Here is a 27,321-nt window from a genome sequence, read left to right on the forward strand (position 1 = left end):
AGCCATATTATGCAGCATTCATTTCATAGAAGGCTGTACACAGGATCACTGGGTGAGGGAGTGATACGATGTTGCTGGTGACAATGGTAGCCATTAGCTGGTAGTGCTTCCCTATAATTTGGTACATAGCCATAAAAAACATGGATGTGAGGTACGGATGTTGATTATATTAAATCTGTGAGCCTCATTCTATTTTTTAAATCTGACTTGGGGGGATGTTATCATATATGAATAGCACGTGATCCAAGTTCTATTTCATATTATACATATTTTACTTCCAGTAATGCAGCAAAATTTCCAAAGGGTAAAAATACGTTTAAATTTCTCTCTTCTTACCATTTTATAAAATTCTTTGATTCAGGCATCTATTGCTCATGGCGTTTGTATCTCACATCTGGCAAAACTGCACATAATTTGAATTGGTGACATATTATACAGATGTAAGTAGTGGCCCCTTATTCCCAGGAAACCTCATGTTTTGTGGAAGCTTACTCAGATTCATCAGGAGGAAATTGAAAGAATAATGTGCGTATTAATTTTTAAAAATCTCTATATACCTAAACTTTATAAACAGCCATCTCGTGAAATAATCGTCATTCAATTCTGAATTATGTAGTAAGTATAAACATTCCAGAAAAATTGAATCTGACATTCTAGCCCTCAGATCCCCTTCAAAGCTCAGTTTTCAGTGTAAATTTGTTTTGGGATATGAATCCTAGTGTTTGTATATCTTTAATGTCATGCACAGTGTATTTTTCTGTGGAGGTTATAACTTTGACAGTGGTATCATCACAGAAATGTTTATGATTTTTAGTAGATTTTTCCAATATGTAGTACAGTGCAGATAAGTACATGTGTGTCTCTGGGTGGAGACATATGTAAAAACTTATTATATAGTCTCTTGTCCTGACAACTACCTGCATCCTCCCGGGCCTTGAACCCCCTCAGTCGGTCATGCTCATGAGAATTGATCTTGCATGGGACACAGGTTGGCGAGGCGGAAATGACAGCTAGGCGAAATTATACACATGGTCAAGATTCTATCTATATCCTTAACAGCATCCCAGCATTCACACTTGAAGTCAACACTTGGGAAACCATATATTTTGGCACCATAGTAATTCTTAATGTATACCAGTATAAAAACAGTTTTGGAATACTGTTTACCCCCCGTGGTGACAAATTTCCCACTCTCTGTTATTGCTCAACAGCACCTTGATAAGTAGACCCAAATGGTCACTTTCAAATCCTTTAAATGAACTTTCTTTGCTGCAGAAAACTTTAAGGTCTCCTGAAGCCACTGATATAAGAAAAGTTTTTCTAGGCTCTGAAAATTATTTAAATTTTAGTAGAAGTCTCCTATGAAAACTTTAGCTTTGGTTCTTTTGGGGTGTTAGATCTTTGAAAATTTTATTATGGAAATCAGCCTATTCAGATTTTATACCTTGTTTAGGGTCACTTTTGATAAATATATTTTCCTAGAAAATTACTCATTTTGTTTAGATTTTCAAACTTATCTGCATAGATTTAGTTAAAATACTTTAGTCTTATGTTTCTTCAAATTTTCCTATTTCTGTAGATATTTCCTCTTGTTTCTTATTTTGTATATTTCTGCTCTCCTCTTTTTAGTGATTAGTTTGGGTAGTAGTTTCTCAGTTTTACCAATTGTTTTTTAAATATCCATCTCTTGGACTTATTTTTTAAGTGTTATTGTTTTTTTGTTGTTGTTTTGTATTATGATTCATTGTTTTTTGCTTTTATTTCCATTTCTGTTGTAGTCCTTCAGTTTATTTTGTTGCCTTTTTCTAACTTTTCAGTCGGATCCTTAACTAGAGTTATCTAAGTTTCATTTAAATGTTTACGCCTCAGAATTCTCCTTTGCACACTGCTGTAGTTGTTCTCATGCTTTCTCATATGTAGTGTTTTGATTATTATAATTTTCTAAGTATTCTCAAATATTTATAGCTCCTTCTTGAATCAACAGTTACCTAAGGGACACTTAAAAACATTTCAAGTGGAAGATTTTTCTGTCTCTGAATGTGTCATTAATTTTTAGTTTTACTAGGTTACATTCAGAGACTGCTGTATTAACTATTTCATTACAGGTGGAGTCACAGATTGCCTTCCAAGAGGAGCATACTCTGAGATTACAGACTGGCATGCAGGAAGTTTATAGGTAGCGATCCTGTGACTGATACCTGTGAGAGAATAAAGGCATCAGCATTGGGTGAAGGAAGTTGGGTTGTGATGCAATCACAACAAAGCCTTTGCTGCTAACTCAGAAGAAAGATGGCCCTTCAGAGTGTCCTGAATTGCGTTAAATGGATAAGGTCTTTATACTCCCTCAAGAGACCAGTCTTTGCATACAGCTTGCCCCTAAAGAGCTTGCCCCTTAGACTAGGCTGTTCTTTTCATCTGAGGGCAGTTTCTGGAGAGGGCTGACAGTGAGGCCTATCAGGGAGGACTATCAACCAGCAACACTCCCAGCAACTGGGGGGATAAATCTGTCAGTCTTGAAAGGGGGTCTGGGAGGCATGGCATGGTGTTCAGTACAGGGGAAAATCTGAGATACTCTCTCAGTCTTCTTTGTACTTGGGGCAAGGGCATGTATTCTATGTTTGACCAATCAGATATAGTCTCTCTGCAATTTGAATCAAGGATAGGTGATACAAAAATGAGAAATGGTAGAAAATCTCTCTGCTGGTGGCGGCAGTGACAGAAATGTCCAGTTTTTGAGTCAGCAGTGGCAGCAGGCTAGCATAGGCATCCAATGTCTGTGGCACACAGCATCACTGGGTCAAGCTGCAATATCCAGTGTTTAATCATGTGACTTTGGTCAACTTATAGGATGATTATTAGTGTTGTATTGGCTGTGGTCTGGTTGTGAGCCTCTGAACCCAGTTCTCTAGCCCTTTTAGCAATTTTGTGAACTACCCAATATTCTTTCATTAAATTTTATTTCTGCTTAATTAAGCAGAATTGATTTCTGTTTCTTTGCAACTAAGATATCTGATGCATACAAAGATCTTTCAAGAGTTGGGGAATTTGGATCTGATTGGGCCATTTTTACCATTGCTTCTCTCTTCCACCCAATGTTATTTATACTGGGCCTTACATGCCCCAGCAAATTTTTTGGATCTCTTTCTCATCAGAGAAGAGTGAAAACCAGAAGGGTAATTTGTAGAAGATCTTCACATCATAAATAAACAAAGGAATAAAAAATATTTATAGCAGGATGTCTTTTTAAAAATCTCTATCTTATTTCTATCTTTTTATCTTTATTTTTTCCTGTCAGTTATCACACCACATGAAAATGATTGAGCATTTTTTTTAACCAACTTTGAAGAGATACTTTGGGTAGTATGACTTAAAATATGGGACATACGGCATATGGAAAAATGCACTCTGCAGGGCTCTGGGGGACACCGTGGACAGAAAACAATCTGTTAAATCAGATGTGAGTTCCAAATCAAAAGTCACAAAGGCATATGCTTTCCATTGCTGGTGTGGTCTGCTACTCATATAGGCAACTCTATGCATGTTCCAGAGTAAATAACAATACAAATTTTTAAATTTTAAAATGATGATTAATAGCATCCCAGGCAATTTGTTGAGACCACCATGAAGATTTATATAGCTATCTACATAGACATAGATATAAATCCTGCTCTTTACACAAGGAGATAAAGACAGATTATAGGAAATTCATACAATATCATAAAACATGAATAAATATAAAACATTAGGGTAAGAAATAACAATCCATCCTTCATTCTCACCAGTCTGTAATATGGACCCTTCACTTCATTCAGATTGATTTATTCAATACATTTACTCATACGTACCATGCTCTTTCTTCCCTACAAGGCTTTCTAACCACTTTTGAATATTCTTATCACTCCTATGTAAAATTCATCTGTGTCTAAGGTCCAGATTAAGTGCTGTCTTTTTCTTGAAGCTTTACTTGACCTCTTAAATCCTCCCCAATATCTTCTGTCTTCGACCTCACATCAAAGTTCTGATGTGAACCTTTCATTACATAGTAATTTTTTCTCTACCGTTTTTCATGCATGACAATGTGTTATCTACTCCTGTCTACTCTAGGAGGACAGTCCTGGGGAAATACTCTATTCTGAACTCCCCGTGGTGTATTCCTGTATTAATCTGAGCCATATGTGAGGTCCTAATCATGCATTTGAATGTTGATTTTATATTTTTATTGTGATTTTTCAGGGACTTCATATGTAAATATTTGCCCACATAAATAATATTTCAGGGAGCTCAAAAGGATAAGACCTGTGACTATGTCATTTTTAGAGTTTGTAGCAAACTTAGGTCATTGTCAAGTTTAATAGGTATTTAATAACAGCTTTGTAATTATGATGAAAATGAAAATGATGATCTCATTAGAACTTGCCTCCTGTTGAACTCCTTTCTACCAGTATGAATCACCGGGAGAAGATTTTGCTCTGGCCTAGAGCCTTCTTTAAAGCCCCCTTCAGCTCATTGTTCCTTAGACTGTAAATGAAGGGGTTCAACATAGGGGCTGCGACCATGAAAATCACTGACGCAGCTGAGTCTTTTTCAGTTGAATGGTTGGATGAGGGGCTCATATAGACCCCTGTGATTGCTCCATAGAAAAGAATGACCAAGGCAAGGTGAGATCCACAGGTGGAGAAAGCCTTGCATTTTCCTTGGGCAGAAGGGATTTTCATCACAGCAGAGATGATGAGGCTATAGGATGCTAGGATACACCCTGAAGGTACCACAAAGATTAGCCCCACCACAGCCAGAACCATGACCTGATTAAGACTTGTGTCAGAACAAGATAGAGGGAGGAGAGAGTTGATATCACAGAAGAAATGATGGATGACATTGTTAGAGCAGAAGTGCAGACGGGTTATCATAAGGGTGTGCAAGAGGGGGTTCAAAATGGCAATGACCCAAGGTGCAGTCACCAGAGAGGCACAGAGGTGTTGGGTCATGATGGTGGAGTAATACAAAGGGTGACAGATGGCCACATAATGGTCATATGCCATCACTGTGAGAAGGAAATTGTCCATGTTGGCAAACATCATACAGAAATACATCTGAGCCAGGCAGCCAGGATAGGAGATGGACTGAGTCTGTGTTTGGGTGTTCAGTAGTATCTTGGGAACTGTAGCTGAAGGAAGGCAGAGGTCTACAAAGGACAGATTGGCAAGGAAGAAATACATGGGTGTGTGGAGACGATGATCTGAGCTGACGGCCAGTAAGATGAGTAAGTTTCCAAACAGACCTGTTAAGTAAAGACACAAGAAAAGTGCAAAAAGGAGTGCCTGCTGCTCTGGCCAACTCGAGAAGCCCAGAAGGAGAAATTCAGAGATACTGGTTTGGTTTTCCTTTTCCATTGCCTGAATATACCTGCATGAAGACCCAGAGGATGAAATATTTTCAACAGAATAAATTTCCCCTTGGTACTTTTTACCTACTTACCTAGTCTAGTCCCATTTACTAAATATTTTCTCTTTAGACTACCCTACCTCCTCTCTGATGTTCTCTCCCAAGCCTTGCTGCACCTTGGGTGTGTCTTTCCATTTCATGCGTTGTCTTTTCACTTATCCTCTCTTGCTGGAGCCTCACCTCATCCAAGATTTCCAAGGGATCTCTATACATCTCTCCTCTGTAAGTAGAGATTATTTTCCCACTTATGATGCTGATACAAACTCTTGCACATTCTGCAATTTGTGTGGCTGCCTGACTGTCAGCTGTGTGCTGGAACACATCCATGGGTTTGACACACTAAAGGACTCCACGCCAAACATTAAGATTTAAATGAGAAAATTTTTCCAAATGTTTGTCAAACACAATAATAACCAACCTGCTTGGAAACCAGTCAGACATCTACCATTTAGGATTCATAAGGAGAAGATAAACTATCTTATTTTTTTGAGACGCAAAATAAAAATATATTAACATACTTGACAAGTGTAAAGAGTTAAGACACCAAAGAAATAGTTTACATGAAAACTATGTACAAAATAGGTAAGTATTTACAAGCAAGTTAAAAAGTTGTATACTATAATTATATAATACATGTAGATAAATCTAAAGGAGAACACAGAGAAAAAGTTGTGTCAAAATAGGGAGGCAAATTTAGAAGATTTCCTTTTGATGGCTTTGTAATATTTTAACCATAACTGCAAAAATGGGTTCAGGTTTATAAAGCATTGTCAATGCAAATAATCCATAACCAACCTATATATCAAAATTAGAGTGAGTTTCTTATGAGTCAAAGTGAGGATTATAACCTGGGAAGGCTTTAGAAGGTGTTCCAGAGAAGCATGAGTTTCAGTACAGTCTTACATCTTTTTAGAACAAAGAAGATACATTAAAAACACCCAGGATACATTTTCAAAAACACCCAGTACACAGTTGCAAATTAACAGGTCAACATGACCTTGATTCCAGGAAAGGGACTAATCTGGGCATTACCAATAGGATGTTACCAATAGGATGTTGTTACCAATAGGGCATAGGAGGGGAAGTATGCATTCTTTACGTCAAGAGAGATTCCTTACTTTAATGGATAAGCAGATGTACAATCTATGTTTTTGATACGCCATAAGTCAGGCTTTCTAGTTCAAGTCGAATCAGTTTTGAACTCAAATAGTTACCCCATATACCTCAATATGTGAAAATCTCTTGTCAGTATCATTATTACTTCCTGCATTTCTTGCAGATGTAGAAAACACAAAGTAATTTAAGACAGAGTTCCTGATCCAAGAAATTTGGAATCAGGTCGTGGAGGAAAAATATTATAATGGAAAATAAGTAAGAAGACAAAGGTTCTCGTCCATAGATGAGATAGTTTTAGACGAATGGAGGACTCCCTAAGAGATGGACAAGATACAGGAGAGTGTGGGCTCTGGAGTTAGCCCACATTGAAACTAGACTCTATCACTTGCAGTCTGATTGACCAAGTCACCTAACCTCTCCAAATCTTAGTTTCCTCATGTAAAATAATAGTACCTACCTTAAAGTTTGTTGTGAAAATGAAATGAATTAATGTATGAAAAACTCTTAGCAAATAATGATTACTCAATAAATTCAAACTATTGTTGAGAAAGCCAGAAAGGGATAAGTCAGGCTTCTTTCCCAGCCTCCAGTGGCTGTTTTAAATCTTTTCTTCTCTTCCTGCCACCAGTGCAGAAAACTTCTCTGCAGCTCCATTCATCCTTCCTTTTCTCTTTCCCTTTTGTTACAACAGAAGCAATATCCTTCCCTGAAAAGGTTAACACCTCTTCATGTGATCCCATCTCGGGCCAATCTATCTACTGCCCCAGCCACTCCATTGAATTGCTCTTTCAAAATTTCTTTCTTTTTTTTTTTTTGAGGAAGATTAGCCCTGAGCTAACATCTGCTGCCAATCCTCCTCTTCTTGCTGAGGAAGACTGGCCCTGAGCTAACATCTGTGTCCATCTTCCTCTACGCTATATGTGGAATGCCTACTACAGCATGGCTTGCCAAGGGGTGCCATGTCCCCACCCGGGATCCGAACCGGCAAACCCTGGGCTGCCAAAGTGGTACGTGTGCACTTAACTGCTGTGCCACTGGGCCGGCCCCATCAAAATTTCTGGAAAAACTCAATGGATACTTCTTAGTTCTTACATTTTTAGACCTCCTAGAATTCTCTCCTTGAGAAACTCTTTTCCTTCTTGGATTTATTTTCATATTTCCTCCTATCTCTCTGGCCATTCCTTTTAAGTTGCCTTGGCAGAATTCCCTCCCTTTAACTGGCCCTTAAATGTTGACATTTCTCTGGTTTTCGTCTTATGCTTCTTTTCTTTTCATCCTACACATATTCCTGTATGATTCTATTCACCTCCATGGCTTTAATGCTACCATGTGCCACTCTCTCCCAAATTTATTTCTTTAGTGCAATTCTCTTTCATTTTCAGATTCATATACCCAATGCTTTCTGATGTCTCCACTTGGATGTCATAGACAGCTTATCTCTAATACTTCCCAAACGGAATCCATCATATTCTCCTCAGGGCTCAAAGACTGTTTCTCTCTCCATGTACCCTTATTCAGTAAACAGCGCCACAATCTATCCAATTTCAAGAAGAGAAAATTTGAGAGTGAGTCCAGGACCCTCTCCTTTACCTATACATCCAATCAATTGCTAAGCCCTGTTGATAGTACTTCTTAGGAATCAGAATATTTTTGTTAAGCAAATGGATTTTTAATATCTACCACAACTAAGGCACTGTTTTAGGCATTGGGAAATAGCAGTGAATAAGAGAGATGTGGTCTCTACCCTCAAGGAGTTTGAAATCAAAGCCAGAAACTTCGGAGTTGTCCTTGACTCATCCAATTTGTGAATGAGCCCTGTTGATTCTGATTTTTCTCGCACCCATGCTCCTTTTCTTCATTCCTAATTATACTGTCTATGTCAAACTCTTACCGTCTCTCATCTGGATACTTACAGTAAACTTCAGACTGGTCTTCCTTCCTATAGTCTTCTCCCTTTCAACCCTTCCTTCAAACTTAGCAAAGAATTATCCTTCTAAAACAAGAATTTCCCCATTTCCCTTCTTAAAAACGTTCAACGGGGGGCGGCCTGGTGGTGCAGCAGTTAAGTTTGCACATTCCGCTTCTTGGTGGCCTGGGGTTTGCCGGTTCAGATCCTAGGTGTGGACATGGCACCGCTTGGCATAAACCATGCTGTAGTAGGCGTCCCATGCATAAAACAGAGGAAGATGGGCACGGATGTTAGCTCAGGGCCAGTCTTCCTCAGCAAAAAGAGGAGAATTGGCAGTAGTTAGCTCAGGGCTAATCTTCCTCAGAAACAAAACAAAACAAACCAAAAAACCTTTCAACGGTTTTCAATGGCCTTCAATTCAAATTCCAAATTCCTTATTGTGGCCTACAAGGTTCTTCATTACCCCTTTCTTACTTCTCTTGTCTTATCTCTTGCTGTGGTCAATTTCCCACCCTTAGAACTTCCTGACACACCCTGAAACTTTATGTCTATGTGGCTTTTCCTTTTTTGAAGTTCTCTGACCACCCCATCTAAAGCTTCCTTCAAGACATCCTCTACTGCATTGCCCTGCTTTTTGTCTTCATATCACCTACCACTATCTGGAATTTGCTTGTTTCCTGAAAAGTAATTTATTTATTTTAAAATCTACATCAGTAAAATGTAAAGTCCATAAGAGCATGAAATCTGTCTTTTTTTTAAACCACTATATGTCTTGAATAGTGCCTGACATACAGCAGATAATCAGTATGTATTTGTTGAATAAATGAATAAATGAACATACTTATTAAAGACTCAGAAAGTTTTTTCTTAAATATCAGATAGAAATATGTGTCCTTAATGCATATTTTATAGTGACTTTTATTCTAGGCTATATAGAATTTGAGATTATCTATATCTACATCTATATGTCAGCATTTGTATATTTGTTTTCATGGCTCTTCCTTGCTTATAAGATATTTTGGAGAGCACATGCACTGAATCTTATTCATCTTTGTCTAGGGAAGCTCAGTTTTATAAACAATGGTTTATATTTGCCTATGAAGACAGACTGAATTTATAGGTGGAATGAGCTGCTTGCCAGAGGATGCAAGACAACACCGTCTCTGATTCCATGATTGGTTCTCCACTCAGCCCTGTTGTCCTGAGTCTTAGCCAAAGGGATGGAGAGTCTGGTGGCAGAAACTAAAGGAAATGGAGGGATGCTGTTGGACTACTTTTTCCGTGATTGAATAATAAAAATGTGAAATTGAATGGAATGGAGAGGCATTCTACACATGTATATGTCAAGTGGGGAAAGGCATTGACACTTTGGACTCCAGAACACACAGAGCTCATGTGAGAACTTCCTGGGAATTCCCAGAAATAATTAAAGCAACTTTCCACAGACTGCAGGGATTGCTGCGGTAGATAAAATGACAGCCTGCTGTTTATTGCCACTCTCGGGCCAACAGATTGATGTGGTTTCAGGAAACATGGATCAGAATTGTGTCATGTCACTTGGCACAGCTTTTGCACTCAAAAATGTTAGTTGAATAAATGTTCTGTAACAGCTATGGTGACAGCAGGAGACAGGATTTTCACTATGGAATATAAAGCAGACATAGGTGGAGGGGAGGGCAGGCCATGCGCTCTGCAGGAAGCAGAAGAAATAAAAATATTAAACGTCCTTTATGGGAGGTTTCTTCTTGCTGCACTTTCCCTCACCTCCACATCTCTCACTGGCATACCAGACATCTCTGCTTTTATCATTTGCCATAATTTCTATTTAGAGTTCCCAGGAAACCCTCACACGGGTTCTCTGCTGTCTCCCTGGTGGTTGGAATCCTCCCTTTTCTTCCTCTTTTGATCTAGGTTGCTTGCCAATACTGTTCTGCCAGTGCCTGCTTTGACAAAAGTGATGTGATATCGGGGCACTGATGATCTCAGAGCTGCTAATGCTGCTAATGCCAATGCAGCCCTGGCTTCTCTGGAGTCCAAAGTGCCAATGCCTTTCTCTACTTTGCACATAAGCTGTAGGATATCTCTTTACCTTGACAGTAACTACTTCTAGTGTGTAGATCCTTCACTTCTACTTAAAGAGAAAACTCCAAGAGAAAATGGTGCCCACAGTCTTTTCTTCTACCAAAGACTCTGCTCTTTCACTCAAGGATCTTTGGGGGTGCTGGGGAATGGCCAGGTGAAGTGGGATTAGTTCTTGGACAGAGCAGATATAAAAATTTAGAATTTGAACCATTGCCACTTTATGCTGTGTAGAATGAATAAAAGAGGAAACTTACCTGCAGAGAAGGAAGACTAAAATTGATCTGCAGAAAAAGGAAGAGAGTCACATAGTGCTCTCCTTCAATTCTGACTCATTTTTTAATTGCTTTGACTATCTGAAGGGGTTTTCTCCTATTTATTTTCCCTCCTACCTTTGCACCTTTGACTTTCCTGCCCTACCAAACTGGATTCTTCCTAAACTCAGTTTTGAAGACACAGCTTCCTTCTTTTTTGTTCGTAGCCTGGACCAAGTTCATATCCATTGGCTTTTCAGACCTTATTTGCCTGCAGGTATGTTTTCAACTGCAGGTATATATTTTTTCTAGTATTCTTTCATTTTCACCCAAACCTATTATTAACTGTTATCCTAAGCTCTTTGTTGATTCTGTTAAAGAACTGATCCACTGAAACCTTCATTTACAGAGAATGTATAAAGAGAATATTCTAGAAAACAAATACCCTGGAGGGAGGAGAAAGGGCTTTTCAATAATCTCTAGGAGGCATCAAGAAGGAGTTATAGGCATGAGAAAATACTTTGGATGCATAATCACAGACATCTGTTGATTTCATCAGTGCACTAGGGTGGTGGCAATAGTCATAACAATGAAGACATCATCTCTCCCTCTCAATTGCCATAAGATAAAATGTTTTTCACTCTTGTAAACATGATAAAGCAATAAAAAGTACACGAAATAAGCTGAGTAAATTCTATAATTATGTAAAAATCATAAATTTCTCACCAAGATAGAAAAAATATAAAGACTTGCCACTATCAGGTGCTCTATATCACACAAAATGTTTTCATAATTTATTAATCCTCATAACAACTCTATAATGTACGTCACATATCCTCATTATACCAACACTAAGTTTATCAGAGCCAGGATCTGAATTACGATTTCTTTGAAATCCAGCCCACTTTTTACTAAGCCACTACTGCATCTAGGATCTCACACATTCCCAGGGTATGTTCTCATTAATTAATCAGTTCATTCATTCACTCCACAAATGGTTATTAAGAATTTACTACGTGTTAGACAATGCCTGGTGACCTTAAGTAGAACCTGAACTTGTTTCACAAATCTAATTAAAGACGTGCTTTCTCCTTTTTTCTCAAAGCTGCTCACTTCTCATTGTGCTTACCAAATGCTCCTCTCAGGAACCTTCCGGGAAGAGACTTTAGCTTCCAAGTCTCACTGAGGGGTAATAGGAAAAATAAAAATGGAAGAAAGTTACCCTTCCCTGAGGATATACAAGGATGAGGGATGGGATGTATCTGGTGACGGTATATCTGGTGCAGTGAGAACTGGAGTGACCACAGGACTCCCCCACACTGACATTTACAGCTTCTTTGTAGCTCTTGGAACCCAATGTTGACAAGCTCCCTCGATGCCAGTAATAATTACTTCATCCTCCTGTGGGTTTCCCAACTGAAACCCTAGAGATAATGTATGTGGCAGACAATTCTCCAGGGAGATTCAAACAATTAAAAGATCTGGAAGTTGTTCATAGGCTTCCAGGAAGGATTGTAACACAATTTCTCCCCCTCTACCTTCAAGAGGCCCCAAAACAACAAATATCAAACATTACACTGATAACAAATGATCTTTTCAGGCATGAGTCGATTTACTCTCTAAACATAGGGTCTATCTTCCCTGCCTCAGCACTCTTCAGCAACACCACCCTTGGGCTTGTGAATGCTTGATCTATCATTGTTGCCTGAGATAAAAGGACCCATTTTGTGGTAAAGGAGGTGAGATAACGGGCACATGGTCAGGATTCATTGCTCTTACAGTGTACTCCATCCTCATGAAGCACTCAGCCTAGAATAACAGTGGAATGGCCTCTTAAAGCCTCAACTAATGTATCAGCTTGGGGATAACATCCAGAAATTTTAGGGTGCTATGCATGGGAAAAATGACCAATGTATGGTAGTGTTTCCCCACTGCTGTAATTTATGTGTCCAGATGCCAAAGGGTATGTATTGGTTAGCTTTTTCCATATAAGAAGCCACCCTAAAACTGTGGCTTAAAACACCAGCCATTTATTTATCTCACAATTACGTAAGTCAGCCACTTGGGCTGAGCTCAACTGGGTAGTTCTTCTGGTTTTGGTTAGACTCACTCAAATGCCTGAAGTTAGCTACTGGGTTCCTTTAGGGCTTACTGGTCTAGGGCTTATAGCTGGGATGGCTCCTGTCTGCTTGATGTGGTCTCTCATCCTCCAACAGGATGGCCTGGGTTGTTCATATCATGGAGGCAGATTTCTGAGAGAAAGAGTAGAAACATGAAAGGTCTCTTGAGTTCTAGGCTTAAGACTGGCACAACGTTAATTCTATTTCATTCCATTGGCCAATGCAAGTCACAAGCCCAACCTAGTTTCAAAGCGTGGGGAAAGACTCTACCTCTTGATGGGTGGAGCTTCAAAGTCACATTGCAAAAAACATGGATTCAAGGAAGAGGGCAAAATTGTAGCCACTTCTGCAATTAACCAAGGATGGAAGTAGGAATGATATCTTTTACCATTTCTGCAAATGGTTTGCTTTTGGAATTTGTGTTTCTCATCCCTGTAACTTTAGGTCTGCTAGATTTGATTCTAAGGAAGAGACTGTTTCCATAAGGGAACACAGTAAGGGTTTCACTGAACTTGAAGCAGTGACTACCACCTGGCCGCTCTGGGCTCCGCACGCCAGTGGATGAGCAGGCAAAGAAAGGTGTTACTATACTGGTAGGGGATAACTGACCTTGATTATCGTGCAGATCTAGGGTTGCTGCTACACATAAGACAAGGAAGGAGTATATCTGGAGCCCAGCGTGTGAATGTGAAATTACGGCAACAAAGACCTTACAAGAGTAAAGCAAGACACTGTTCTCTTAAGGATAAACGTCTGGACCACCATTCCAGGCAAACAGCACAGATAATGCCTGAGAATAAATGAAATCTATTTTTGATAAACGGCTTTGGAACAGCTTCAACAGTGAGATTGTAGCATTTTCACTAAATCTCTTGCATTAAGGTTTTATAGAGATTATGCTGGCAGCCACCTTGCAGGCGACTCCGTGTTTGTTCAGACAAAAAGGGATCTTTATGTTGCCGGGGGTAGACTGTTTCAGGAACGTCTGGAGCACCACTTCAGATCATTGGGCCTCACACTTCTTATTTCAACCACTGCTGCAGTGGTTAGTTCCATGAGCACTATTTTTGATTGGGTGCCCCTTGACCATGCCTCAGCTTGGGCCGGTGCTTGCCCTAAGGTTCGTCTAACGCTACAACACCATGGCAGGGGGTAAGGAAACTGCTTAGTCGTCACACATTCACAACCTGCAAGTGTGGGACAGTTAACATCCCATGGAGTGAAAATCTGACCAATGGGGAATGTGAGCCAATGAGTAAATTGTTTCTCCTTTCTTTTCCTGCGATAGATGTCTGTTGAGATGCCTCCTGACATTTCTGTTGCCAAACCAGGTTCGTTTTGCCTGCCGCGTGATTATGCCAATCACTGAGATGACCAGTTTGCAAAGAGAAAAGATTTAATCACAAGGCAACTAAGTTAGGAGGCCAGAGAATCAATCTCAGATCTGCCTTCTCAAAAATAGGGACTCAGGGATATTTATGGGGGAGGGGGAAAGGTGGTCTAAAATGTGGGAATAGATGATTGGAGGTGAGGAGAAATAAGGTAATTGATGATCTGCACAAGTATAGTCAGGCTTCGTGCCTCTTCATAGGACGCATGCGCACAAAATGCCAGCTATTACCATGATCTGAGGGTGGAGTTTTTAGCTCCTTGACATCAAAAGGTCATTTGTTGAGCATTTGTGCAGGCCCAGTTGATAGTTTGGTGGTCTCAGCCAGCCTGAACTGGACAAGAGGGTCTCAGTTCCTGGAAAAGCATTCTTAATTACTCTGTTGATAAGATGGGGTCAGTTGAACTGGTCCTTGAGGGCCTGTGGTTACACTTCTTGGGACACATGTGACTGAGCTCCCAGTTACTCCATACTGGTGGTAAACTTGATAATGTATCCTTGACAAACCCACTTTTCTTCCCTGTTCTGCTGGCTTTCTTTTACTCCTGATGCTGTATCACATTCTGCATTAGGTATTTGTGTATACGTCTTTGTGTCAAGCTCTGTTTTCCGGGAAACCTAGGCTAAGACAAAAAATCTCGGGGCCTATAAAATTAATCTTGATTATAGACATGAATTTTGGAGTTACTAAACATCAAAGACATTTGTATCCATAAGAATGGAGAAGATCCCATGGGGGGCAATTTTAGAGAAAGAAGAGGTCATAAGACCAAGGTTTGAGGCACCTTAACATTTACTGATTGGTAGTAGAGAATTGTAAGACTCTAAATAAGATTGGGAGAAAAATGCAGAGAGGTGAGAGAAAAATTCTTTTAGTTGCATTAAAACTAAGCTGATATAACAAAAAGACCCAGAAAATATAGTTGCTTACAGAAGATCCTTTTTCTGTCTCTCTCTCTCTCTGCATCTGTCTTCTCTCTTTCCACCTCTCTCTCTCTCAGGCAGTGGTGTAGCTTCTCAAGAATTGGGGGACAGTTCTAACTCTACTTTGTTCTTAGTGTCTCCTGATATTTGAGGGTTTGCCAAGACTTGTCAGTATTCCAAAGGGGAAGATCTCAGTCAGCACCTCGATGTAGGCTGGACCATCAGGCAGCAGCTTTTAAAGTATGTAAACATACCTCTCCCAGAGGAAGACTAGGAGATGAGCCTTTCTGTTGCTTCCTCTGCATTGAGTCCTGGGGGGATAGTCAGTTAAGGCCTCTTTCTCTGTTTGTTACAGTCCTGTGGTACCCGTGTAGATAAACCTCGCTGGCTACCAGAACCAGGTGATCAAGAGGTTACCAGAACCAGGTGATCAAGAAGTGTACCCTAGGTGGTAGCCGCAAAAACCAAGGCACCAGACATGATACACAAGCTCCCTTCTGGGAGATATGGGCGACTTGGAGTGAGGCAGAGGGAGAGTGCAAAGATGGTGCTCGGGGCCTCCCTTCTCTGGAGAGGATTGCAATCTGCACTTAGATGTATGTTAAATTAGAAGCCTTAGCTTTTAAGATAAGTAAATAGGCCTCTTTCAGGAAAAAACTGGCTGTTTCAGTCTGCTTCCCCTGTGCTGTGCCCTGGAGAGAGAGACACACTGAGTCTGGGTAACCGTTTCTCAGTTTGTTACAGCCTTGTGGGTCTTGGACATAAGCTTAGTTAGCTTCAGAGCTATGTGTTTTGGGGGCCCATCTCTCAGGTAGAAGTGTTTAAAAGTTGGGGCACCAGATGTAGGGTACAAACACTTTTGCCCTTCAGGGAGAAACTGTGAGTTACGAGTTCCCTCCTGATTCTGTATCGCCACACCCCTGGTGGGGTTTTTGGTGAGATTGTGTCTCAGCCTCTCTCTCAGATTCTCATTCAATTATTAATTTTTAATTTTCTCTTTTTTTTTGAGGAAGATTAGCCCTGAGCTAACATCTGCCACCAATCCTCCCCTTCTTTTTTGCTGAGGAAGACTGGCCCTGAGCTAATATCCATGCCCATCTTCCTCTACTTCATATGTGGGACGTCTGCCACACCATGGCTTAATGAACAGTGTGTAGGTCTGTGCCCAGGATCTGAACTGGTGAACCCCGGGCCGCCAAAGGGGAACATGTGAACTTAACCACTGTGCCACCAGGCTGGCCCAAATTATTAACTCTCAAACATTAATTATGTAATTTTTTAATTTCTTGTTTTTTAAAAATCCTTGCTGGGTTTTATGTTGGTTCAGCAATTCCAGTCCATTCTCTCCATCTGTGACTTTTACCCTTCTTGCAGTTGGAAGACTATCTAGAGTAGTTTCTTATTGTACTTGGGTAACAGGTACCCTTTTTTGGAGGAGTTGATTTTTTTCCCCTAACTTTACATTCCCTCTCATCCCCACCTTTGTTATAGCCACACTCCCTTGATGGTAAATAAGCTTAAGTTTCTTTTAAATTCTGTAGCAACTTTTGTGATTTTTCAGTGTTAACAGTGGTATTTTTTGCCAACAATAGTACATGAAGGAATCTCCTGGAAATCTAGATTCTATGTTCCATGAGCCATTTTGTAAATGGTTTTAGAATCAAGGAGCACAGCAACTCTGGATCTCCACTTTTCTTCCAAATAAGAGGGGCTTCTAATAGCAAATATGAAGGAGGATAATACTCAGAAATAGGAATATAACTTGAGGTGGAGATTTCTGGACAGGAGATCTTGTGAAAATGCTTCAGGCAATTTGATGAGCCATCTTCTGGAGCCTCTGGTAGCTTTGCCATCAGTGTCTGTGGCCTGAGACGCACACCAGGATTAGATCTTGGAGCTTCTGATGCTGGAGCAGTTGCTGATGATTCTGCCAGGATAGGTGCTGAATGGGGTTTGAGAGAAGCATCCAGAAAGTGGGGAGGAGGTGGTGGTTCCATTAGATGATTTAGAGAGAGAGTTTATTAACTGAGACAGCAAGTGGGAAGGGGAAGCTTGAAATTTGTTGTGGGAAGTTAGGAAATTGAATTTTCAGGGATAATGAGCGCAATGATGGAAGATGAGATGCTTAAATTACATCGTTAATGGACGTAGCTGGAGGCCCTGATTTTGGCTTTTATATGTACTGTTCAGCTGACCACTCCCACTGGATTTAAATAATGTGTGTGCAAATGCACCCCACATAAATAATCAAGAAGTATAAGATTTCAAGGTAGGGTTATATTGTTGGAGCTGGAAAATGTCAGGTGACAAGGGTTTCCTTTTGTGCAGCATGAACTGATGAAGAACTAAGGATGAAGATGACCTCTAATTCTACATCCACTTATACTTGTCAAGAGATTATTACTATTATTATTATTTTTGAGGAAGATTAGCCCTGAGCTAACTACTGCCAATCCTCCTCTTTTTTTGATGAGGAAGGCTGGCCCTGAGCTAACATCCATGCCCATCTTCCTCTACTTTATACGTGGGACGCCTGCCACAGCATGGCTTTTGCCAAGCGATGCCGTGTCTGCACCTGGGGTTGGAGCTGGCGAACCCCGGGCTACAGAGAAGTGGAAGGTGCGCACTTAACTGCTGCACCACCAGCCGTCCCCTGAAGAGATTATTAAACCACATGCTATTAAACAAATACTGTTTGAGAACCTGTGTCTGCTGGATGCAATGGGAAATACAAAGAAATAAATATGTCTTACTCCAAGGAGCGTTGCAATTTAATTGGCAAATGAAAATGTGAAAAGAAGTTAAATAAGTTGTAAAAGAGTTAAAAGAGTTAAAAAGAAGACACAGGAAACTAAGAAAGATGATGCATTATCAATTGCAAAATGAATGCAGCAGGCCATAGTGTTTGAGCTCAGAGGAGCGTGATAGCAAGTTGATGGGTTTGGGAAGGCTTACAAATAATGGTAGGACTCGAGCTGCGCCTTGAAGGATGTGAATCTTTGTCTAGGAGGAGAAGACTGGAGAGATCTTAACAAGCAGAAGAAAAGGTCTGAGCTCCGGGTATGTGCTGGAGGTGGAGGATTCATATAGAGAAGAAACTTAAGAGCCTTATCGTGAAAGGCCCAAGAAGACAGGCTTAGGACTTCAGACTTCATCTTTTAGGCCAGGTGTCAGCAAGTTTTCTGTAAATATCTTAGGCTTTGCAGGCCATGTAGTCTCTGTCACAACTCCTCAACCCTGCCATTGTAGCAAGAAAGCGACTGTAGACAACACATAAACAAATGAGTGTGTCTGAGTTCCAATGGACCATAGTTTTCTGATCTGTCTTAGACAATGGGGAACATTGTTCCTCTCTGCTCAGGAGAGTGGCAAGGTGAAAGAAATGTTTTCCAAAGTGATGTGTGAAGTGATATAGCATCGAAGGAGTGAGGATAATAATAATAAGGAGCCAGGAAGACGGGTTCGAATTTGTTCCTTTTAATGAGACTTTGTTCTGTTTTGAGTGTTGGCACTCTTTTTTATTTTTAATTGCATTGATAATATGAGTAATTCAACCTGGTAGGTGAGGAATAAATAAACACATTTGGCAGAAGTTACAACTTTTTAAATTGGAAGGAATCTTAAGAGAGCCTTTAGTAAATCCCGTCAATTTCTGGATGAAGAATCAGTCCAGAGAGGGTAGGGGGTTTCCTGCGCTCACACCACTAATACACGGGAACCTGCATCTTACGTCATGAATTCAGACTTAAATTTGGATTTAAAATCAGATTAAGAGACGGTTTATGGAATTCAAGGTGGAGTATGACAGGATAACATATGATAGCTAACTATAGGGGAGTAAACAAGGGAAAGATATCTATAGTATCATTAAAGATTCCAGTCTTGGGGCTGGTTCCATGGCTGAAGGGTTAAGTTTGCACACTCCACTTTGGTGGCCCAGGGTTTCACTGGTTCAGATCCTGGGTGCGGACATGGCATCACTCATCAGGCCATGCTGAGGTGGCGTACCACATAGCACAACTAGAGGCACTCACAACTAGAATATACAACTATGTAGTGGGGGGCTTTGGGGAGAAGAAGGGGGAAAAAGAAAAGATTGGCAACAGTTGTTACCTCAGGTGCCGATCTTTAAAAAAAAAAAGATTCCAGTCTTGGTGACTGAGAAATCAGTTGATCCCTTTGTTAGAAATGGAGAAGCCAAGAGGAAAAGCATCTGTTAAGGGTTGAATTGTGTCCCCCTAAAAGGTATGTTCATTTCCTAACACCTGTTACCTATGAATGTGAACTTCTTTGAAAATAGAGTCTTTGCAGATGTAATCAAATTAAGATGAGGTTATTCTTGATTAAGGTGAGCCCTAATTCAAAATGGCTGGTGTCCTTATAAGAAAGCAAAACAGAAATAGAGACACATACGCACAGGGAGAGCACCATGGGATGACAGAGGCAATGATTGGAGCAATGCTGATGAGTTTACAGGCCAAGGAATGCCAATGATTGCTAGCCAAATCAAAAGCTAAAAGAAAGGTATAGAGCACATTCTCCCTCACAACCTCCAGAGAGAGCATGGCCCTGAAAACACCTTGATATTGGACTTCTGCCCTCCAGAACGGTGAGGAATAAATTTCTGTTGTTTTAAGCCCCCCAGTTGTTGGCACCTTGGCAGCCATCGGAAAGTAATACAGCTACTTTTGTTGGGGAGAGGGAAACAGTGAATTTACAGAGCCATATTATTTGTAAATATATAAATAGGTGTGTCAGGAATGACAATGGAAATGTAGGATTATATTTGCACAGAGGGCCTTGAGAATGATGTGCTTTGGCAATTATCTCTTTGGTGGTTCAAAATCAACCTTTGAAGTCGATTTTAAAGAGAAAATGTGTAAAAAGAGAATTAAAGGTTAAGGACTTTGGGTTTCAGAAAATTCGGAAAAGTAGTGGCCACTGACATGTGAAAATATCAAGGCTGAACATTTTGGAAAAGCAACATGAGGACCATTTCAAAAAGGAAGTAGCCAATAGCATGGCGTGATTGAAGACGATCTGAGGAAACGGACTGAAGAAAAAGTACGACTCTATCCAGGAATGCTAGTAGTTCTTTGCATTTACACAATGCTTTACAATTTATAATGCATTTTTACATTCATTTTCTTATTTATTTACCACAACATTGAGGGACGATATTATACTTATTTTGCAGCTCAGCACATTCTGGAACAGAGAAGTTAAATTCTTAGTTGAAGTGATGCAGATTCTGAATGACGAGGCCAAGATGTGGACCTAGATATTCAGACTCCAGAGTTAGGCTCTTTCTATGTAAAAATGGAATAACTTCTTTTATTTCTTTTAATAAGCTCTCACTCTCACTAGGTAGAGACTAATGATTACCAAAAGGTGGCAATCAACTTTTCTTAATGTTTTAAATGGCTTGCTGTACATTCAAAGATTTCCTCAGTATAATGGTAAGCTTTGTGTTTGTAATTTTTAATTTTAAGATGTTAATAATTTTCATAATATAATTACTTATGAATTATAGAGTGAGTCCAATAATGGCAAAAAGTAAAAGAACTTTTTCAATTGTTTTATTGAGGTCATAGTAGTTATAACATTGTGTAATTTCAGGTGTACATTATTATTTATCAATTTCTGCATAAACTGCACTGTGCTCAGCATCAGTAGTCTAATTTTTTTTTTTTTTGCAAAGAAAAATCTGTACCATAGCTGGAATTACAAAGGAGGGAACGTTTAAAATACTATATCTGCTTTTGGCTTCTGTGGGGTCAACAAGAACTAACCAAGAGTTTTATAAGTAAGAACAACCTTTAAAAAAATGTGTAGTCATTAGTTAAAACTGTAAACTCTGGGTCTTTTTTTTAAAGTAATTTTATTGGGATTATAATGGTTTATAACTGTGTAATTTTGGGTGTACATTATTGTTTATTAATTCCTGAATATACTCCTTCATGCTCACCCCTAGTAGTCTAATTTTTATCCATCACCATACATGTGTGCCTGTTTACCCCTTTCACCGTTCTCCCAATCCCCTTCCCCTCTGGTAACCACTAATTTGTTTTTTTTATCCCTGTGTTAGTTTATCTTTCATATATGAGTGAAATCATATGGTGTGCGTCTTTCTCTGTCTGGCTTATCTCACTTAACATCATATTCTCAAGGTCCATCCCTGTTGTGGAAATAGGACGATTTTGTGTTTTTTATGGCTGAGTAGTATTCCATTGTATATATATACCTTATCTTTCTCCATTCATCAGTTGATGGGCACTTGGGTTGCTTCCATGTCTTGGCTATTGTGAATAATGTTGCAATGAAAATAGGGGTGCAAAAGTGTCTTTGAATTGTTGATTTCAAGTTCTTTGGATAAATACCCAGTAGTGGGATAGCTGGATTGTATGGCATTTCTATTTTTAACTTTTTGAGAAATCTCTGTACTATTTTCGATGTTGGCTACACCAGTTTTCATTCCCACCTGCAGTGTATGAGAGTTCCCTTTTCTCCACATCCTCTCCAGCATTTGTTGTATTTTGTCTTGTTAATTATAGCCATTCTAAAAGGTGTAAGGTGTATCTCATTGTAGTTTTGATTTACATTTCCCTGATAATTAGTGATGTTGAACACATTTTCATGTGACTGTTGGCCATCTGTATATCTTCTTTCGAAAAATGTCTGTTCATATCCTCTGCCCATTGTTTGGTTTTGCTGTGTTTTTTTTGTTGAGTTGTGTGAGTTCTTTTTATATTTTGTAAATTAGCCCCTTGTCCGATATATGATTTGTAAATATTCACTCACAGTTGGTAGGTTGTCTTTTCATTTGTTCATGGTTTCCTTTGCCTTGAAGAACCTTTTTAGTCTGACATAGTCCCATTTGTTTATTATTTCTTTTGTTTCCCTTGCCTGAGTAGACATGGCGTTTGAAAGCTGCTGCTAAGACTGATGTCATAGATTGTACTGCCTATATTTTCTTCTAGGAGTTTTATGGTTTCAGGTCTTACATTCAAATCTTTAATCCATTTTGAGCTAATTTTTGTGTATGGTGTAAGATAATGCTCTACTTTCATTGTTTTGGAAGTGGCTGTCCAGTTTCCCCAACACCATTTACTGAGGAGACTTTCCTTTCTCCATTGTATGTTCTTGGGTCCTTTGTCGAAGATTAGCTGTCCATAGATGTGTGGTTTTATTTCTGGGCTTTCAATTCAGTTCCATTGATCAGTGTGTCTGTTTCTGTGCCAGTATCATGCTGTTTTCATTACTGTAACTTTGTAGTAAATTTTGAAGTCAGAGACTATGATGCCTTTAGCTTTAGTTCTCTTTTCTCAGGATTGCTTTGGCTATTTGAGGTCTTTTGTTGTTCCATATAATCTTAGGATTCTTTGTTCTGTTTCCATGAAGAATGTCATTGGGATTCTGATTGGGATTGCATTGAATCTGTAGCTTGCTTTAGGTAATAGGGATATTTTTAACTGTGTTTATTCCTCCAATACATGAGCATGGAATATCTTTCCATTTCCTTATATCTTCTTCATTTTCTTTCAATAATGTCTTATAATTTTCAGTGTGCGTGTCTTTTACCTCCTTGGCTAAATTTATTTCTAGATATATTATTCTTTTTGTTGTGATTGTAAGTGGGGTTGTTTTCTTGAGTCGTCTTTCTGCTAGTTTGTTGTTAGCATATAGGAATGCAACTGATTTTTGTAAGGTGATTTTGTACCCTGCAACTTTGCCGTAGTTGTTGATTATTTCTAATAGTGTTTTGGTGGATTCTTTAGAGTTTTCTATAGATAGGATCAAGTGACCCACAAACAGCAAGAGTTTCACTTCTTCCTTTCCAATTTGGATAACTTTTATTTCTTTTTCTTGACTAATTGCTCTGGCCAAATTGCTCCAGTACTATGTGGAATAGGAGTGGCACCCTTGTCTTGTTCCTGTTGTGAGGGACGGCTTTCAGTTTTTCACCATTAAGTATGATGTTGGCTGTGGGTTTGTCATATCTGCTCTTTATTATGTTGAGGTACTTTCCTTCTATACCCATTTTATTGAGAGTTTTAATAAAAAATCGATGTCTGAGCTTGTCAAATGCTTTCTCTGCATCTATTGAGGTGATCATGTGACTTTTTAAAATTTAATTTATTTTTTATTTTTTCTCCCCAAAGCCCCAGTACATAGTTTTATATCCTAGTTGTAGGTCCTTCTAGTTCTTCTATGTAGGATGTTGCTTCAGCATGGCTTGGTGAGCAGCATACAGGTCTGCACTCAGGATCTGAACTGGTGAATTGGGCCACCAAAACAGAGCACTCAAACTTAACCACTACACCACTGGGCTGGCCCTGATGATGTGATTTTTATTCCTCATTTTGGTAATGTGTTGTAGCACATTGATTTGGGCATGTTGAACCATCCCTGCATCTCTGGTGTAAATCCCACCTGATCATGGTGTTTTTCCTTTTAATGTATGGCTGTATTTGGTTTCCCAATGTTTTGTTGAGGGTTTCTACATCTATGTTCATCAGCGATATTGACCTGTCATTTTCCTTCTTTATTTTGTCTTTGCCTGATTTTGCTATCAGGGTAAAGTTGGCCTCATAGAATGAGTCAGGAAGCATTCCATCTTCTTCAATTTTTTGGAATAGTTTGAGAAGAATAGGTCTTAAATTTTCTTTGAATGTTTGGTAGAATTCTCCAGAGAAGCCATCTGGTCCTGGACTTTTGTTTTTTAGGAGGTTTTTAGATACTGTTTTGATCTCTTTACTTGTGATTGGTCCATTCAGATTCTCTATTTCTTCTTGATTTAGTTTTGGGAGGTAATATGGGTCTAAGAGTACATCCATTTCTTCTAGGTTATTCAATTAGTGGGCATATAGTTTTTCATAGTATTTGCTTGTAATCCTTTGTATTTTTGTGGTATCTGTTGTAAATTTTCCTCTTTCATTTCTAATTTTATTTATTTGAGCATTCTCTCTTTTTTTCTTTATGAGTCTGGCTAAGCATTTGTCAATTTTGTTTGTCTTCTCAAAGAACCAGCTCTCAGTTTCATTGATCTTTTCCACTGTTTTTTAGTCTCTATTTAATTTACTTCTACTCATTCTTATTATTTCCCTCCTTCTACTGACTTTGGGTTTTGTTTATTCTTCTTTTTCTAGTTCTGGTTGGTGTAGTTTAAGATTTCTTATTTAAAATTTTTCTTGTTTGTTGAGATGAGCCTGTATTACTATGAATTTCCCTCTTAGAACTGCTCTTTCTGTGTCCCAGAAGAGTTGATATGTTGACTTTCATTTTAATTTCTCTCCAGGTATTTAAAAATTTCTCCTTTGATTTCTTCATTGATCCAATTGTTGTTCAGTGTCATGTTGTTTAGGCTCCACATATTTGTGACTTTCCCAGCTTTTTTCTTGTAGTTGATTTCTAGTTTCATAGCATTGTGATTGGAAAAGATGCTGGATAAAATTTCAATCTTCTTAAATCTATTGAGGCTCACCTTGTTTCCAAACATATGGTCTATATGAGAATGTTCCATGTGCACTTGAGAAGAATGTGTATTCTACTGCTTTTGGATAGAATGTTCTATATATATCTATTAAGTCCACGCAATCTAGCATTTCTCTTAAGTCTGCTATTTCCTTGTTGACTTTCTGTCTGGATGATCTATCCATTGATGTAAGTGGGGTGATGAGGTCCCCTACTATTACTGTATTGCTGTCAGTTTCTCTCTTTATGTCTTTTACTAGTTGCTTTATATACTTTGGTGCTCCTGTGTTAGGTACATATATATTCATAAGTGCTATGTCTTCTTGATGGATTGTCTCTTTTATCATTATATAATCTCTCTCTTTGTCTCTCATTATATTTTTTATCTTGAAGTCTGCTTTGTCTGATATAAGTATGGCAACATCTGCTTTCTTGTGTTTGCCATTTGCCTGGAGTACTGCCTTCTATCCCTTCACTCTGAGCCTATGTTTGTGTTTAGAGCTGAGATGTATTTCCTGGAGGCAGCATACTGTTAGGTCTTGTTTTTAAATCCATCCAGCTACTCTTTGTCTTTTGATTGGTGAATTCAATCTATTTACATTTAGAATGGTTATTGATATATGAAGACTAAATACTGCCATTTTATTTCTTGTTTTCCAGCTGTTCTATATTTCCATTGTTTCTCTTCCCTTATATTTCTGTCATTTAAATTTGGTGGTTTTCTGTGATGGTTTATCAGTTTTCTCTTTATTTATGATTTGTGACTTTGCTCTGATTTTGTTTAGTGGTTACCGTGAGGTTTGTATAAAAGGTCTCATAGATGAGATAGTCCATTTTCTGATAGCTTTTTATCTCCATTAGCTAAACAGGTTCCATCCCTTTCCACTTCCCCTTCTGAGTTATTATCACAAATTATTCTGTTTTGTGTTGTGAGTTTGTGACTACATTGAAGTGTTTATCGTTATTTTGATTCTTTCCTTCCTTTTATCTTTTATGTTAAAACTGTTTGCTGACCTGTTGTAATAGAGAGCTGCAGTTTTTTGATTTTGTCTGTTTATTTATATCCTTGCTCAATGCTTTGTAAACCTTTGCATTTTTGTGTCAGGTATGAGAGCTTCATCATTTCTTGTATGGGGGTGTAGTGGTGATGAACTCTCTCAGTTTTTGTTTATCTGGAAAAGCTTTTATTTCTCCATTGTATCTGAAGGATAGTTTCACTGGATAGCGTATTTTTGGCTGAGAGTTTTTGTCTTTCAGTATTTTGAATATATCATTCCATCCTCTCCTAACCTGTAAGGTTTCTGCTGAGAAGTCCACTGAAAGCCTTATATGGGTTCCTTTGTAGAGTTTTCTCCTCTCCCTTGCTGCCCTTAATATTCATTCTTTGTCATTGACTTTTACCAGTTGTACTATTATATGCCTTGGAGAAGGTCTTTTGACATTGATGTAATTAGAAGTTCTATTGGCTTCATGTACTCATAAGTCCAGTTCTTTCCCTAGGTTCAGATGTTCTCAGGTATAAATTCTTTGAAGAAGCTCTCTGCTCCTCTCACTCTCACTTGTCCCTCTGGAATACCTATAATCCTTATGCTGCTTTTTGTAATTGAGTTGGATTTTTCTTGAAGGATTTCTTTAATATAAAAAAATCTTAGTTCTCTGTTCTCCACCAAAAGCATTTCTATATTTCTATCCTCTAAATCTCTAATTCTGTCCTCCATAACATCAGCTCTAGTTTTGTAAGGATTCTAGATTATTTTTTATCTCATTAATTGTGTTCTTCATTATCTAGACTTTTTTTTTAATAATTTCAATCTCTTTGGTGAAGTGTTCCTTCTGCTCATTAATTTTGTTCCCAAGCTCATTGAACTGTCTCTCTGAGTTTTCTTGTAACTCATTGAGTTTCTTCATAACTATTTGGAATTCTCTGTCATTTAGATTGTAAATTTCTTTGATTTCAGGCTTGGTTTCTGGAGACTCGTCATTTTCCTTATGCTCTTAAGTCTTACTGTAGTTTTTCATGGTGTTTGATAAACTCATCCTTTGCTGGCACATTTAGTGGTAGTATCAGGTGGCAGATTCCACCTGCCATCACTTGGGGGAAGCAGGAGCTGTGTTTCTGATGCTGCCTCCTCTGCTGGAAGTTGTGCAGGTATGGCTGCTCTGCATGTGTACCAGGTAGCCACAGCTGCTGGGTGGGTAGCTCTCTTAGCGGTGGGACCTCTGTGCCTCTGTGCTCAGTGGGTGGGCTGCACAGTTACTGGCCAGCACTGTGCTTGCTGGTGGTTTGGCTGAGCCACTGTGCTTGGTGGGCAGGGAACCTTCATGGAGACTGGGCTGTGGCAACTTGTTCCGGAGTGTTCCCACTGGCATGGCCACTGGGGAATGGTGGGTGCTCCCACAGACCACACTACCCCTCCAAAGATGTTTGCATGTGCACCAGGCTGCCCTTGCCTCCTCTTATAGTCATGTGGGCCACTGTGCTTGGTGGGCAGGGCTCCTTCACAGGGGCTGAGCTGCGGCCACTCAGTAGTGAGTGTTCCCGCTGGTGGGGCTGCCATGGCAAGTTAGGCACTCTGGAAGGCAGGGATAGTGTTTGTGCATGCCAGGCTGACT

At 39.2% G+C, this 27,321-nt stretch overlaps 1 protein-coding gene across 1 annotated transcript; it reads right to left on the bottom strand.

Annotated features, from left to right (window-relative positions):
* Positions 1-4,448: 4,448 nt before the first annotated feature.
* Positions 4,449-5,390, bottom strand: LOC139046022 (putative olfactory receptor 1F12P). The gene has a single exon (XM_070516786.1). The coding sequence runs from the start codon at positions 5,388-5,390 to the stop codon at positions 4,449-4,451; it is 942 nt and encodes a 313-aa protein (XP_070372887.1).
* Positions 5,391-27,321: the final 21,931 nt, after the last annotated feature.

This window comes from Equus asinus, chromosome 8 (assembly GCF_041296235.1).
Source record: "Equus asinus isolate D_3611 breed Donkey chromosome 8, EquAss-T2T_v2, whole genome shotgun sequence".
Lineage (NCBI taxonomy): Eukaryota > Metazoa > Chordata > Mammalia > Perissodactyla > Equidae > Equus > Equus asinus.

Bases quoted from the DNA above. Each gene is read 5' to 3' on its own strand.
- LOC139046022 (XM_070516786.1), bottom strand. From the start codon at position 5,390: ATGGAAAAGGAAAACCAAACCAGTATCTCTGAATTTCTCCTTCTGGGC.